Source organism: Hyperolius riggenbachi, chromosome 4, assembly GCF_040937935.1.
Source record: "Hyperolius riggenbachi isolate aHypRig1 chromosome 4, aHypRig1.pri, whole genome shotgun sequence".
NCBI lineage: Eukaryota > Metazoa > Chordata > Amphibia > Anura > Hyperoliidae > Hyperolius > Hyperolius riggenbachi.
The window spans coordinates 315,771,775-315,788,910 of record NC_090649.1 but is presented as its reverse complement, the minus strand read 5'-3'; the positions used below and the strand labels follow the sequence as shown (position 1 = coordinate 315,788,910).

At 44.0% G+C, this 17,136-nt stretch overlaps 1 protein-coding gene across 1 annotated transcript in view; it reads left to right on the top strand.

The window, feature by feature from the left end:
- LOC137503938 (low-density lipoprotein receptor-related protein 11-like) overlaps window positions 1-16,626 on the top strand; it is a 62,710-nt gene extending 46,084 nt beyond the window's left edge. Inside the window, exon 8 of the mRNA XM_068231689.1 lies at window positions 16,367-16,626. Within this exon, the coding sequence (XP_068087790.1) occupies window positions 16,367-16,521 (155 nt within the window). The 3' untranslated portion in view covers window positions 16,522-16,626. The remainder of the gene's footprint in view (window positions 1-16,366) is intronic.
- Window positions 16,627-17,136: the final 510 nt, after the last annotated feature.

Below are 17,136 nucleotides of genomic sequence, written 5' to 3'. Positions count from 1 at the left end.
TGCCTAGTGGACACCAGGTCACAACCCCTGAGATTTCCCAACCCATGACGGGAAGAACAGAAGGACGCAAGGGAAGCGCGCGTATCTCTCCGGTGGCTGCCAGAGAGATATGTAGAGAGTGCACTTCTCTTGCACAGACTGGCCGCAACTGGTTGAAGTTAGAAGACCAGGTACCGAAGCTGGAGAAGACTGAGGACGACGGCATGGGAGCGATCCGTGTGCATGGGGCTGGAGGAAACCCCAGATATGTATATATTTTTTTATTTTATCGTCTCCTTTAACTACCTGAAGACCGCTCCACGCCCATAGGCGTGGCTGGGGCGGCAGCCCCAGAACCGCCTAACGCCGATTGGCGTCAAGTCCTGGGGCTGCATTTTGCAGGAGATCACACGCAGGCTGTGCGTGCATCTCCCGCCCCACCTTCAGTCTCCGAGAGGCTATTGCCGCTTTCCAATTTCGCCGTCTTTACAGTTAGTACAGCGCTGCGATCAGCAGCAGCGCTGTACTGGGACATGAGAGCGATCGGCTCTCATAGGCAGAAGCCTGTGACAGACGATCACCAGGATTGGCTGGCTGGGGGGGAGGGAGGAGATTGAAAAATGAATAAATAAAAAAATTGTCAAAAACAGTAAAAAAAACAAACATAAATATTTATATAAAAAAAAATAAAATATATATATATATATATATATATATATATATATATATATATATATATATATATACAACTTGGGGGCGATCAGACCCCACCAACAGAGAGCTCTGTTGATGGGGGAAAAGGGGAGGGGGGAATCACTTGTGTGCTGTGTTGTGCGGCCGAGCAGCTTGGCCTTAAGCTGCAGTGGCCATTTTAGTAAAAATGTGCCCGGTCTTTAGGGGGGTTTACCACTGTGGTCCTCAAGTGATTAAAGGATACATTCAGGAAGAATAAAAATAAAAAATACACTTACCTGGGGCTTCCTCCAGCCCCTTGCAGCCATCCTGTGCCCTCGCCGCAGCTCCGCTCCCCGCCGGTGGCCTGGGGTCCCTCCAGTATACGAGGCCTACTTGCGCTCCAGCGTGCGGCTCATGTAGTCGCGCTGACATAATCTGGACTATACTACGCAGGCACAGTAGTTCTGCGCCTGTGCAGTACAGTGCGGGTGACATCAGTGCGACTCTGTGAGCCACACACTGGAGCCCAAGTAGATGCCGAACTGGCGAGGTCGGCATCTGCACTGGAGGGAAACGGGAGCCACCTGAGCTGCGACGAGGGCACAGGGCGGCTGCCAAGGGCTGGTGGAAGCCCCAGGTAAGTGGATTTTTTTTTATTTTGATTCTTCCTGGACCTTCCTTTTAAGTGCACGAGGGAGCAGGAGGGGTGAGGAGAACAGTGCACTCGCCCATGATGATCTGGAACTCCAAAGCAATGCATCAGGATAGAATGGGTATACTATACAAATGCTGGATACAAGATCACCTGAGAACCACCTGCCATATTTACGAGGCTTAAAGTGTAACTGTGGGGTTTAGTGAGTTTAAAAAGTGCAAAAGTTGAATATTTTTCTCAGTAGAGGGAAGCCTATGGATAATTCAGAGGCTTCCGCTGTCCCCCTCAAGCTCACCGTTACAGAGCTGAGACCCTCTGAACCTATATGAAAAGGGCTTGTTGAATATGTTAGTGTGGCCATGCTACTGCCAATGTACAAGTGCAGCCACACTGTGCAGGAGCATGGATGGCCTGCATCTGTGCAGTAGCATAGGGCCACTCCTGCAAGGCTTTTTCTTCCATGCATGAGCTGCTTCATGATACTGCGCAGGTACGGGTCATCATCACGTCTGTGCAGTATGGCTGCACTTGTACGCTAACAGGAGCACAGCCATAAAGAAGATGATGGTCCTGGATAGAAGCGGTGGGCTGCAGAAGGATCAGAGAAGTCTCTGGGTCAATCAGAGGCTTCCTGCTACTTAGGTTAGTGTCTAACTTGTGCCTTTTTTCCCCCTCAAAGGTTTACTTTAAAAGAAACCGAGCAACTGGACCTGAAAAATTATAAAATGAACCTCCCCATAAGGGTGGTTCATAGTACAGTAGCGGGTTGGGGGGAGCATCATTACCTAACTACGGGCAGCTTTTCCTCTAGCACACTGTCCATATGTAGCTCCCCATGTTCCCCAAGGAGAGACCGCAGTTTGAAGCTTCCATCGTTGATGCCTGCTCCTGGCCACCGCAATGTATGTTGGGAGATGTAGCATGTAGATGCGAGTACATATCCCCAGCCGGCAAGGTGTTCAGTGATAACATGTAGCACAGCTGTGCTTTTGTTATGTAAAAAAATATCTCACCTGAGCTTAAACTAAGTAAAACTTAAATCGATTAAAAATCTGTGTACAGTGTGTGAAAGGATTCGATCCCTCTTTGATGGTTGAACCTGGTTTCCAACTTAAGAGTAGGAAAACAAGTTTTTGTAGTATGTCGTGCCAGACTGTAAATTCACTTTAAATTGTAGTATTATTATTGCCGCAGCATAGTAAATATATTTAAAAAAATTTTTTTTAACATAATTCATGTAATATCACATTTAGCCAGAAAACTCAGGTATCATGAATATATACAATCTTGCATTCAAATGTTTTTTATAACAATAGAGAAAAGAAAGCTGTTGGCACTGCAGCTATTCTGATCACGGGAGGGTGGCTGCTGCATTGATTCAGGAGCAGCACGCTCACTGGTGGTAATATCGCATGCTTTGATCAGTAAGGGCCTGTTTACACTACATGCGGATTCTGGATGCAGAAAACTGACTCCAATGAATGTCTATTAGCCCGTTTCCACTAAACGCGATTTAGGATGGCATGTTGCAGATTTCTGCATCAGGGCCTGTTTCCACTTGCAAAGTGAGGCAAGTGCAGCTACCTAGCCGCATCGCATTACTTCCGCTTGTAGTCGCGTCACTTCCGCATCACCTGATGCAGAAGTGACTGGAAGAGATGGGATGTCGATGTGGCAATGCGAGAATCTGCAGCATGCTGCAGATTCTCGGATCGCTCCGCATAACCAGCACGCAATGGAAACTGTTCAGTTCGCCGTGAATTGGTTGCAGTTCGGCTGCGGTGCGATTTTGGCTATGTAGCCACATTGCACTGCGTACAGTGGAAACAGGCCCTCAGATTCTGAATGCAGATAAACTGACTCCAATGAATGCCTATGGGACTGTGTCCACTAATGTTTTCATTGTATGCGAAAACGGGTGCATGATGCAGAAATCTGCATCAGAAAAATTGCGTTTAGTGGAGAAAGCCCATAGGCATTCATTGGAGTCAGTTTTTCTGCATCCAGAATCCCCGTGTAGTGGAAATAGCCACATCTGGATGAAGAAAAACTGATGCAGAACTAGTGGAAATAGGCCCTAAAAGCTGTGTTTATTGTGTGAGGTTAGCAATATACATGCAGTGAATGGTAGTCGTGAGCAAGAGTGGCAAACAAGCAGGAATGCACGTACCGGTCGTGATGGGCAGTCTGTGGATGGGTAGGTGCAGGGCAAAGGTAGCCTGATGGCTGTTTTGTGCCAACAAGCGCTTCTACGTAGGCGCATGTACAGGATCTTCTCAAAAAATTAGCATATTGTGATAAAGTTCATTATTTTCTGCAATGTACTGATAAACATTAGACTTTCATATATTTTAGATTCAAATACACACAACTGAAGTAGTTCAAGCCTTTTATTGTTTTAATATTTATGATTTTGGCATACAGCTCATGAAACCCCAAATTTCCTATCTCAAAATATTAGCATATTTCATCCGACCAATAAATGAAAAGTGTTTTTAAAACAAAAAAAGTCAACCTTCAAATAATTATGTTCAGTTATGCACTCAATACTTGGTCGGGAATGTTTTTGCAGAAATGACTGCTTCAATGCGGCGTGGTATGGAGGCAATCAGCCTGTGGCACTGCTCAGGTATTATGGAGGCCCAGGATGCTTCGATAGCGGCTTTAAGCTCATCCAGAGTGTTGGGTCTTGCATCTCTGAACTTTATCTTCACTATATCCCACAGATTCTCTATGGGGTTCAGGTCAGGAGAGTTGGCAGGCCAATTGAGCACAGTAATACCATGGTCAGTAAACCATTTACCAGTGGTTTTGGCACTGTGAGCAGGTGCCAGGTCGTGCTGAAAAATGAAATCTTCATCTCCATAAAGCTTTTCAGCAGATGGAAGCATGAAGTGCTCCAAAATCTCCTGATAGCTATCTGCAATGTCTGCATTGACCCTGCCCTTGATAAAATACAGTGGACCAACACCAGCAGCTGACATGGCACCCCAGACCATCACTGACTGTGGGTACTTGACACTGGACTTCAGGCATTTTGGCATTACCCTCTCCCCAGTCTTCCTCCAGACTCTGGCACCTTGGTTTTCAAATGACATGTAAAAGTTGCTTTCATCCGAAAAAAAAGTACTTTGGACCACTGAGCAACAGTCCAGTGCTGCTTCTGTGTAGCCCAGGTCAGGCGCCTCTGCCGCTGTTTCTGGTTCAAAAGTGGGTTCATGCTTCCATCTGCTGAAAAGCTTTATGTAGATGAAGATTTCGCTTTTCAGCACAACCTGGCACCTGCTCACAGTACCAAAACCACTGGTAAATGGTTTACTGACCATGGTATTACTGTGCTCAATTGGCCTGCCAACTCTCCTGACCTGAACCCCATAGAGAATCTGTGGGATATTGTGAAGAGAAAGTTGAGACGCAAGACCCAACACTCTGGATGAGCTTAAGGCCGCTATCGAAGCATCCTGGGCCTCCATAACACCTGAGCAGTGCCACAGGCTGATTGCCTCCATGCCACGCCGCAATGAAGCATTCATTACTGCAAAAGGATTCCCGATCAAGTATTGAGTGCATAACTGAACATAATTATTTGAAGGTTTACTTTTTTTGTTTTAAAAACACTTTTCTTTTATTGGTCGGATGAAATATGCTAATATTTTGAGATAGGAAATTTGGGTTTTCATGAGCTGTATGCCAAAATCATCAATATTAAAACAATAAAAGGCTTGAACTACTTCAGTTGTGTGTAAAGAATCTAAAATATAAGAAAGTCTAATGTTTATCAGTACATTACAGAAAATAATGAACTTTATCACAATATGCTAATTTTTTTAGAAGATCCTGTATATTGCTAACCTACCTAAATAAACATAGAAGACTGCAATGCCGAACTTCATCTCTTTTCTTTATTGGATACAAATGTTTTTTATTTAGGCCCCTTTTACACATGCAGGCTAAGCTTGCGTTGCGTCACCCTATTTTGCCCCAAGGGGCTGCAAAAGCAATAAAAGTCTATGGAGACTTTCACACGCCAGAAGTGTCTGATCTGACGCAAAGGCAACAGCGCATTACTGCACAGTGTTTAGGGTAATGGTAGTCTATGAGTGATGTGTGTAGTGTAAACGATGGCGCGCAGTGTGTCATGGGGCACATGCAGGGACGGTCGGGAATCCTAGTGTCATACTTCCTGCCCAGAAAGGGAGTATGTCACTGAGCAGGGGGCGGTGCTATGCATATGACCATGTCGGCGAACTCTGCCACAGGGTCATATGGTCAAAGGGGCATGGCATCCCCACTGCAACTCAAAAAATAGATGTAAAACCTGCCTCAATCTTTTGAAGTCAGGATGTACAGTATGAATCAGGCGAAGATCATAATACTTGATGCATTTTTTGTCTTTGCCACATCTGTATGCAAATACAGATGTGGCAAATCAAACGCTAGGCAATGCTTTATTGATGCTATTATTTCAGAGGTTGGCGCTTACAGTAATTCACAATCCACCAGATTATGGGTTTAAACTACACCACATAGATTTGCTTATCTCTTCACAACACAAGTGATAAAGTCCATATATAGTCCCTCAGAGTTCATACAAAGACGTCAGCAACTAGATATCTCTCTCCACACCAAACTCTGGTTGCTTCCTAATTCATCAGTTGTCACATCAGAAAATAGACATAATTAGTGAAGCCGTCACCACACCCCAGTGAGATGCACTCACCGTGTGTTGAGACCGACTCACGGGTCAGAAGGCACCTTGGGACTGTTGCAGGTCGTCCCCCACCACCATTAAGGCAATATCCCTTTCACCTCCAGCAGATCCACACCTTCCGCATATGTACCTCAATAAAAACGCCTCAACATAGCGTAATACTGTATCTTTAATTAAAACTTATAAAAACATGTTGCACTTACAATCTTCTCAGTAAATCAATGGCATAGAGTATTCTCACAGGCTCTCCGCCGCGAGTGGGTCTCAACACACGGTGAGTGCATCTCACTGGGGTGTGGTGATGACTGCACTATCCATATGTCTATTTTCTGATGTGACAAATGATGAATTAGGAAGCAACTGGAGTTTGGTGTGGGGAGAGATATCTAGTTGCTGAAGTCTTTGTATGAACTCTGAGGGACTATATATGGACTTTATCACTTGTGTTGTGAAGGGATATGGAAATCTATGTGGCGTAGTTTAACCACTTGAGGACCCACCCTTTACCCCCCCTTAAGGACCAGCGCTGTTTTAGGTGATCTGTGCTGGGTGGGCTGTGCAGCCCCCAGCACAGATCAATGGGCACTCAGAGCGATCAGATCGCCCCCCTTTTTTCCCCACTAGGGGGATGATGTGCAGGGGGGGTCTGATCGCTCCTCCTGGCTGGCATTTTGCGGGGGGGGGCACCTCAAAGCCCCCCTCCGCGGCGAAATCCTCCCCCTCCCTCTCCTACCTGCTCCCCCGGGAGATCTGGGCTGCACAGGACGCTATCCGTCCTGTGCAGCCAGTGACAGGACGTCCCCTGTCACATGGAGGCGATCCCCGGCCGCTGATTGGCCGGGGATCGCCGGTCTGCCTTACGGCGCTGCTGCGCAGCAGCGCCGTACAAATGTAAACAAAGCGGATTATTTCCGCTTGTGTTTACATCTAGCCTGCGAGCCGCCATCGGCGGCCCGCAGGCTATTCACGGAGCCCCCCGCCGTGAATTGACAGGAAGCAGCCGCTCGTACGAGCGGCTGCTTCCTGATTAATTAGGCTGCAGCTGGTGACGCAGTACTGCGTCGCTGGTCCTGCAGCTGCCACTTTGCCGACGCACGTTATGAGTGTGCGGTCGGCAAGTGGTTAAACCCATAATCTGGTGGATTGTGGATTACTGTGAGCGCCAACCTCTGATATAATAGCTTTTACTGAATTGGAAGAAAGGGCGACCCAGTGGAAGATCGTGACTATAGTGTTACAACAAGCTTATCCATATCGGCACGAAGTGTGTTCACATAATGCTTTATTGATGTTTACCACGCATTTGACTTTAACAACAGATAAAATAAATTGTTCATTAAGTGCCAGAAGATGCCCAATGAAGAGCGAATACATTAACAAATTGCAATGCATTATGGTCAGGAGGGTTAGGCACAAGTGTGATGGAGTAAGTTTTCCAGCCATACAGCATGCTAGTTCAGATTGCTATAGTTGCCATGAACTGAACTCTCTCTATGTGCTGGAGCTTATTGTGAAGTGGAGTCCTTGCAAAATCACCAGTTTAGTAGAAAGACTTACGAGGGCCAAACCTATTAAAAGTCCTGAGGCAGATGCAATGAACATGTTTGCAGCACAGGCCCTCTTAAAGATTTACGAGGGCCAAACCCATGAAAGCTCCTGAGGCAGATGAAATTAACAGGTTTGCAGCACTTGCTTTCTCCCACTGCCAGGATGTTGGTACTGATGTGAAAAAATTAAGAAATGTGTGAAGGGCAGTTGATATTAGACAGAAGCGAAATATGTTTATGGGGCTGAAATGTTTGCAGATTGCTATTGGCCAAGAGTAAAGGATGGCTGGTCCTGCCTGTGAATCAGAGGTGCTTGGTACAGGCTATGAGTGGAAGGTGGTAGGTATGGGGCAGGAGTGGAGCATAGCACTGGGAGATTTGGGTGGGAAGCTAGTTGCAGTTAGTGGGAATAAAGTACTGGGAAACTGTGGGACCTTTTAGAGAGGTTTCTGGAAGACCTGTGGTAGTACCATTGGGAATAAGGCTGTGGTTGAGGAATTGGAGCTTGAGATGACAGTTTGGGAGCAATGGAATTTAGCAGCAGTTATTTTGAATCCCCCAAGTTACATCTTTTTCCATAGATTAACAGCAGTAGAGGGGTTCACACCAGTTTGTGCATTCAAACCAAGAAAAAAAGGACACCCTAATAGGTAGTGTTACCCCTCTTAGCTGAAATAAGTGCAGTGAGGGGCATCTTGTTGCCATATACCAGTATCTGACATTAGTCTGATAAAAGTTTTCCCCACTCCTCAATGCAGTATTCTTTAAGTTGTGAGATGTTTGAGAAATCACCCCACAACACTCAAGATTAAGATCTAGGCTTTAACGTGGCCACTCCAGGTCGCTCCATTTTTTAGTTTTCAGCTGGTGAAGTTACTGGTATGATTTGCTTTGGTGTCACATTGTAGGGCCCTATTCCACTTCAGCTTTCATTTTCTTACAGATAGTCTCACGTGTTTCTCAAGCACACTGTGAAACATGGTAATATTCATGGTGAATTCTATGATGTTGAGCTGGCCAGGTGCTGCTAAAGTAAAGCTTTGACAGACCATGACAGTTCCACTGCCATGCTTTACAGTTGGTTGGGGATTTTTTTTCTGGAACGCTGTATTTCAGTGGTTCTCCGAGCCTATGTCTTTACGTAAGCCTAAAGCGTATTTCATGTTATAAATGTTCTAAAATGGAAGGCGATGAGATATATACGCACAAAGAAAATCACACTACAAAAATACACATAAGTAGACAGCAGTTAACCCAAAAATACACATAATTGGCAGCATTTCACCCTAAACATACTCTTAATTAGACAGTGATTTCTCCCAGAATACAAATAATTTGGCAGCATTTCACCCCTAAAATACACATATGGTAATGTGGCAGAATTCCCCCCCCCCCTAAAAATTCACATATGGTAATGTGGCAGCACCCCCCCCCCCCCCCAAATAAAACACATAACTCAGTGGTAGCATTTTCCACAAAATATACATACTGAGGCAGCGGTTTGCACAAAATACACCCAAATTGTCCACTGGGCGCCGATGTAGCACCAATTAGTATTGTGGTCTATTGTGGCACCCCAATATCCAAGCCATCACTAAAAATTATTTGGGCACTCTGTAAAATACCCCTAGCTTACGAGTCCCACTATAGAGCCAAATCATGCATTCCAGCAAGCCAAACTGCCTAAAACAGTTGTCTTCGGGGTGGATTATAAACCTTTGTAAGTGAAATAGGCTTTAGGTGTGCTATAAAACCAGCAGTTCTAGACGTAAAACTGACTTTTCAGGGACCATAAAGGAATGATGATTGGCATTTCAGTTAACTTGAAATGTTGCATTATGGATGTAGCAGCTTTCTTATGTGTGCCAAATGCCTGGAAATCCTTTCTGTTTAGGGAATACAAAAATAACAGTAAAATGAGAATTTCACAAAGTTTCTTCAGGCTGTGAAATAACTAGGAATAAGATAACATTTATACCTGTTATTTTATTGTCCTGCAAAAGTTATGACATTATCAGCAGTAAAAAGTGAATAGTGTTAAAGAGACACTGAAGCGAAAAAAAAAATATGATATAGTGAATTGGTTGTGTACTATGAATAATTACTAGAAGATTAGCAGCAAAGAAACTATTCTCATACTTTTATTTTCAGGTATATAGTGTTTTTTCTAACATTGCATTATTCTATAATATGTGCAGATTGCACAACACTCAGCATTCAAAATGAGTCTTTCAGAGCAGTCTGTGAAGTAATGACCTCTCCTCTAGCAGAGGAAAAGTAAATAGTCCAGGAACAGTTGAGATAATAAAAGTCAGATAACAGCCCTCTCCAGGACTAACTTAGTCGGAGAGCTTAATGGCTTGTTTGCATAGAGATAACAACTGGAGTTTAACTGTTTTTGTACTGGAAACAATTAGACCGATGTATCTGATCTTAATGTTTTATTTCTTAGCTGTGCTACACATACAAATCATAATATCATCATTTTTTTTTTCGCTTCAGTGTCTCTTTAAGGCTCTGTTTTTAGTCAAAATTCAGACTTCTATCTGCAAATTAGACTGAAGAGACGATATTTTGACTTATCCAAAGATAAAAGAATCACTTTGAGACACAAAAGACTTCGCCATGGGAGTTTATCGTAGCACAGCAAGTAGTATATGAACACCTTCAGGCAGGTCACAGGTCATTTAAAAAGAGGCCAAGGCAAGATGGTTTTACATTGGCAAAATAAAAAAGCATGTTTTAGTGATCTTTCACAGTAGAATAAAAGTGAGAGAAAATGTGTTTCAGAAGCAATTGCAATAACTATTATAACACAGGGGATAGTTTTTTTAAATGTATTGTGGAATTCTTCCTTAGCCCTTTAGGGACCACGTGAAATTGGCTCCTGACCAGCGCATGGAGCTCAATGGCGATCACAGAGGGAGCTCACAATGGGATCTGGTGAAATCTACGTCCTGTCAGATACTGACAAGCACAAACAGGTTGAAGATTTTACCTTGGGCAGTACTGAAAGGGTTATCAGGACATTGTAACATTAGTCCAAACACAAGCCCTTGGCTTAGCAATGCGTTTTAACTCGTAGAGCTTGTGATTTGTTTTAGATACAAGTCCTCTTACCAGATCTGGAATAAGGAAAAAACAAGATAGGCACGTACCTGTGGCCTGGATGGGTTGCACGTGTTTTGGGATGGAAAACTGAGTAGTCTGAATGGAGGTTTTAGGAACCTATTAACTGTGGAGCAGCAACTAGGCAGCTGTTGGATTCGGTTGGATGCAGAGAAGACATAGCTAGGATCATAGTTGCAGCCTTCATGCAACTTCCCAGAGTTGCTCTAAGTGTTTCCTTAGATCTTGAGATCCCAGAAGCCACCCAACATAGGAGAGGTACTCATGCATTCAAGATCAGGAAGTCATTTCAGGCAGGAGGAGAATAGGCACTGGGAGCTGAAGGTCTGGCAGGACAGCAGTTTAGGATGGACAATTTCAGATAGGTTCATTAGAAACAGTGAAAAGGCAGTGAACTTGGGACAGTGGATCCTGGCTGTGCCCTCTCTTATCTACAGCTAGGTACACACACTGAATTAAACTTGACTGAGGAGGACGTTAAGGCCTATCATCTTGTCTGAGAATATAGTGCAGGAGCCCCCTTGTCATCACCTAACGATCTGGCAAGGTGGATCTTTAGAGACACTGACTCCCGAGCCACCCCCAGCTGGTTGTTTTCCTCCTCATCTGCCCAATGGAATCTGCTCTGTTGTGTTTCACGCATTATATTGTCAGCCTTATCATTCTGCTTGGAGGTACACTGTGCTCTTTAGAGGTGTTTTTTGTTGCAGTTTGAAGATTCCAGAGCCAAGTGGCCGACAGGGGTGTAACTACAGATCATTGGGACCCAGCAAAACAACTTTGATGTCAATCAGTTGGCCCTCCACCCCCCCCCCCCCAAAAAAAAAATATCCATGGTGAATTTTCGGTCATATAATGAGTGCGGCCACCGTCACCCTCTCCCAAAACAGAGCTTGTTTTATAGTTAAGTGTCTCAGTGTGTGTTGCAGTCCCCTTTTGTCCCCTCTACCTCACCTTCTAGCCTGCTCTTTTCAAGTTCACATACATCTGCATCTGGCTCTTGTAATGTCACAAGAGTACTGGCAGAGATGAATGCAAGAAAAGGTGAGCCAGAAAGCTAGGCAGGTGAGAAACAAGGAATGTAGCATGAGTCTAGCCAGGCAATCACAAAATTCCACCCTTGTCACTGGTGGCTACCACACTGTAAAAGAGCGTGGAAAGCCAGGCTTATGTATTGCTTGTTCAGGTTTGCAGTAGTGTTTCAACGCATGCCCCGTTGATCACTCTTAATTCCAATCTGTACCTTTAACACTAAATCACCATCTTGAGGCCCAACACCAACCTCAACTCCATTCCAGACACCCAACCTTACCCTCCCCCAAATCCTAACTTAAGCCATCCTTGCCCACCTTATCTACTACTACTGTTAACCCTTCCAATATAAATGCAGAGCATAACCGATACTAAAGATTCACTGACCACTTCTTCATGCTCCATAGCTGCTGATAACAGAGTAACAGGCCATAAGTACTTATTATCTTATCTGCAGACTATACATTACATCTGTGGCATAACATTGGAGTATTTTATGGATGCAGGGACCAAAGCTGCATGCCTAGGGCCTCATTTGGCCTCAATCTGACTCCGGCTCTTGCATGGAGGCAATAGCTCAGCCATTATCAAAATGAAGCACAAACTGAAATGCCCATACAAGCTAATTCAGTGACTAGTACTGGGATACTTTTCTTCTCTTTCTTTCTTTAATAGGTGCTGATATTATATGCTGCCCTTTGTGTGTCATTTTTGTGTAGTGTGTCATTGCTGCTGGGAAGAAGCCTTTTCCTTTTGAAGTAACGGCTTGACATAGCCACAGAACATAAGATTAAGATTCTCTCAGGTTTCAGAGGGATGATTTTGGTCATTTCTACAGACAGTAATTGCAGATGTCATAATCTGTAAATCAATAACCTTTGCTTCAGAAAATTACTGCAGAGTGATCTTGTGCTTACTGACAAGACTGTAATTTTCAGCCAACAGCATTATGAATGGAACTATTTGTAAGAAAAAAAAGGAGTAGAATTTAAAAAAAAAAATGCATTTTTTTTTTAAATATGATTTTCAATTTTATAATGTCATTTATATAAAGGGGCATTTATATTTTGGTCGCTGGGATTAGCGTTTGATTTCCAGTACTATAATTCAACTAAATTGGCACTCCACAGCTCTGTTCACTTGAATCGGGTAACAGATTGCCAGCTACTGCAATCATTATTTCTCTAAAAAGGTAATGCTACTCTTTGTGCTAATGCATTTTAAAGGGGGCAGTCTGCAGTGAATTCGCTAAGTGTTTGACCACCTGTTAACCACTGCAACCTATGACTATGACCGCTTTATAAATATGGGGATTGCCACTAACATACCATTAAATACTGGTACAATGGCAATAGCCAAAAAGCAGGGATCCATGACAAAAGTGGTAATCATTTTAGTAAAAATCTGGAGATCTGAAAGGTGCCATTTTCTTTGCAGAACTAATGACATGGCTCCTAAAGCAAACCTGAAGTGAAATAAACTGATGAGATAAATATATGTATCAATGGTCCTGAGCCTAAATATGACTTTTCTGGAATCCCAGTCTTATTTTGGATATAACTGTCTTAGTACATGGTTTATACAGTTGAACTACTGAATTTTGTATCTGTTCCTCACACTCAGAAGTATTTCTCATTGACCATCAACTTTGACCGAATTCCCTGTACCATTGTAGCTCCCCCAAAATAATGTCAGAGATCCATCTACATGCTTCACATTATGGATGGTGTACTTTTTATCTCAGGCCTTGTTGACTTCTTTTCAAACACAGCATCTACGGTTGCTATCATAAAGTTCAATTTTGGTCTCATCACTCCAAATGACTTCACCAGAGGTTGTGATGCATGTCTAGGTGCTGCTATGGATATTTCAAGCTCCCTATTTGGTGACATTGATGGATTTATGGCTTTCTTCTGGCAACTCAACCATGCAACCCACTTCTCTTCAAGTGCATCTTGAAACATCCAAACTTCTCTGTAGAGAAGTCTAGGGGCCTGACTCACAAAGCGGTGCAAACACTTTGCACGCCTGTGAAAAGCCCTTTATCACGCCTAAACTTAGTTTAGGCGTGATCTGAAGTAACTCGCGCAAAGTTTTGCACGCGCAATCGCACAGGCGCGCAGCGCCCATTAAGCCCTTTGGGACTTTGCGCGCGGGTGCTTCGAACGAGTTACAGCACAAAGCGGTGAGAACGTTGCTAGTGCAAAGGTTATCACGCCTAAAGTCTTTTAGGCGTGATAACTGAGTTATCACCACTTTGTGAATCAGGCCCACGATGTCAGTTTTTAGTTATTTATGGCCTTTTCGTTGTATCTTGAACAATTCTCCTCCTGGCAGTTCTGGCTGAAAATTGTTGTTGATTCACCTGACTGGGTCTTGGTATTAACATACCGTATTTTCTGCAGTATAAGACACACTTTTTCTCCCCAAAAATTGGGGCGAGAAAGTCCCTGCGTCTTATACGGCAAAGGCAGGGAATCCCCGCCGATACGAACCGCCGTCATCGGGGATTCCCTGCCTTGCCTGTGTCCCGCTGTGGCTGCGTTCCCCCTTCCCCCCGCTTGTCTCTACCCCCTCCTCGTGTCGCTGGGTCCCCCCCCTCCCATGTGAGAAGCAGCAAGATGGAGGAGGTAAGCTTCTGCTGCATCTCACACGGGGGTACCAGCGACACAAGGAGGGGGTAGAGACAAGCGGGGGGAACTCACAGCGGAACACATAGCTGACACAAAGAGTGGAGGAGGCACTTGGGGGAGAGAGGAGGACACATAGGGTTGACAGGGGGACACTTGGGGGAGACAGGAGGACACATGGACATTACAGAAGGACACATGGGGGAGAAAGCAGGACACCTGGACATGACAGAAGGACACCTGGGGGTGAGAGGGATGATACCTGAGGGTACAGGAATGACACCTGGGGGTGACAGGAGGACACTTGGGGAGACAGGAGGACACCATTTGGGGGGAGGTCATGTACAAGACGCTCCAGGTTTAGTCTAGATTTTTTTTCTTCTCTGGTTTTTGCCCTCTAAACCTAGGTGCGTCTTATATTCCGGAGCGTCTTATACGGCGAAAAATATGGTAACCCTTCAATTTTTACATCTTTAGGAGTTTGAACTCTGCTGATTAACATTCTCAACTATTTGGAAATATTTTTTATCTTTTCAGATTTCATACAGTTTAACAACCTTCTCTCTCAGGCCCTTTGACAGCACTTTTGTTTTCCCTACAGCTTAAATTAATCTCACTGAGTTTTTATATACTGACTACTTTAGCCACTTCAGGACGAGAGTGCTAAACAGGCCATTTTTTACTAAAAGGGCCACTGCAGCTTTAAGGGCTCGCTGCAGGGCTGCAAAACAAAGCACACAAGTGCTTCAGCCCATCACTGCCGATTGCTCCTGTGTCCCACAGGTGGACAGCCGTGTCACAAGGCTGTCCCCAGTACAGCGCTGCTGTATATTGCAGCTCTGTACTATGTTTATAGACGGCGGTGTTGCCGTATAACAGTTTTCGAGCGGCAACCGCCGCTGGGAGACTAAAGGCGGAGCAGAGCTCTGCCTTCCAAGCCGGAGATGCGTGCGTAGCCTGCGCAAGATCTCCTGCACAAGCCAGCTCCAGGACCTGACTATACTGCGTGTACTCTTATTTGTTATTGCCTGAGGAAGCCGGAATATACCTGCGAAACGCGTTGCATGGTTGTCTGGAGTATATAAATAAACCTGTTGTTGTTAAAAAGCTGACAGTATCTTGTCTACTTCAAGGAGGCGAGTCCACCACCACCTCCTGAGGAATTTTAAACTTTAGTACCTTTTATCCTGCGGGCGCCTCTGTTCACTCTTATATTACCCCTGGTGGAGGGGTCTTTTTTCCTGATCTAGACATCGACTTTTAATCCTGAGTGAGGACAGGTCTAATCTCCTCACCTGCCTGTACAGTGGATAACTAGGATACCCACTTTTGGGAGTATATACACTATATACTTTTCAATTCCAACCTATTGTTTTGCTTACTTACTACACTATATTGGGCTCTCAGTGTCCCCACTTTTGTTTATCTTTGTGTTGCAGCACCCACAAGAGAAGATGAAACTAGTTGCCATCATAGGTTTCACTAGTTTAAATTGAGAATTCTGAAATTATCAATATTGTGATTTCATAATTGCTGTTATAGTTGGTATTGGAATGCCACTGGGCTGTATTTTGTCAGTGCTTTATACAGAATATTGAGCAAGATCTTCACGAATGGTGCTAAATAGCTGTTATACTGTATGCTTATGTCATACATCTCACAGGAAGACTGGGGAGAGGATTCCAGGAGAACCGTCACATGGCATTATTGAGGCTATCACAGATTTCCTAAACCAGGCTTTGATGAGGGGAGAGACGCACCATGCTATTGGTTTCACTACTCTTAATACTGTAAATGAATTGACTACAAACCAAGCATGTTATTTATGTGGGGGAAGGGGAATTTACATTGCCTGTAACATTAAGGCATTAGGTTTCTTGAATAGCATAGTTTATAATCCATAATCACAGCTGAGCTACCTATGTGTGATGATGCAGGAAAGAGCTGAAGAAAAACATAATTACATATGTATGATTTTATATAACCGGCTATTTTGTGTTGTTTTCAGGAGCAGTCTTGCCATTAGCCCTTGGTTTGGCAATTACGTCATTGCTACTCTTGATGGTGGTTTGTCGTCTCCAGCTTGTGAGACAGAAGCTGAAAAAGGCTCGCCCATTAACTTCAGAGGAATCAGATTATCTCATTAATGGCATGTACCTGTAGCAGAATATGAAGTAACACCCCCAGTACCTTGTCCTGGCTATACATCATGTGTTCAGTTATCTCAAAACCAGGAAATAACTTGTGAAAATAAAATGTTTAACAATTTGTCTGGATTAATTTAGTACTTTTATTATGTAAGAGAAATGGATGAATCTTAAAGAGAACACTGCCCAAATGCAACATCTCCAAGGGCTTTTTTTTTCATTGCCATGTGCCATTTTCTCACACACACTTTCAGAGGTATATGGTGTAGTGGATAACATTCTAGCCACACAACACAAGGATCCCCAGGTTCAAATCTGGGCCAGGACAATATCGGCTTAGAGATTGTGTATTCTCGGTTGCTAAAGCATCCCATTACACACTGACACATGTAAGTTGCGCATGTTCTAGGTCTGCTTACACAGAATCCATATCTAAACTGCACCTTTCTTGCCACAAGACCTGTGCTATTCCTATGTGTCAGTAATTAAAGTAAACCTGATATAAATGGGAGAAACAGGAAAATTGTATACTCACCTACTGTAATTTTCCTTTCCTGATATACTCCATACTATGTCAGCATACAGATGGGCAGTTCTCCGCCTACAACTGCTAGATAGGACCTCATTTGAA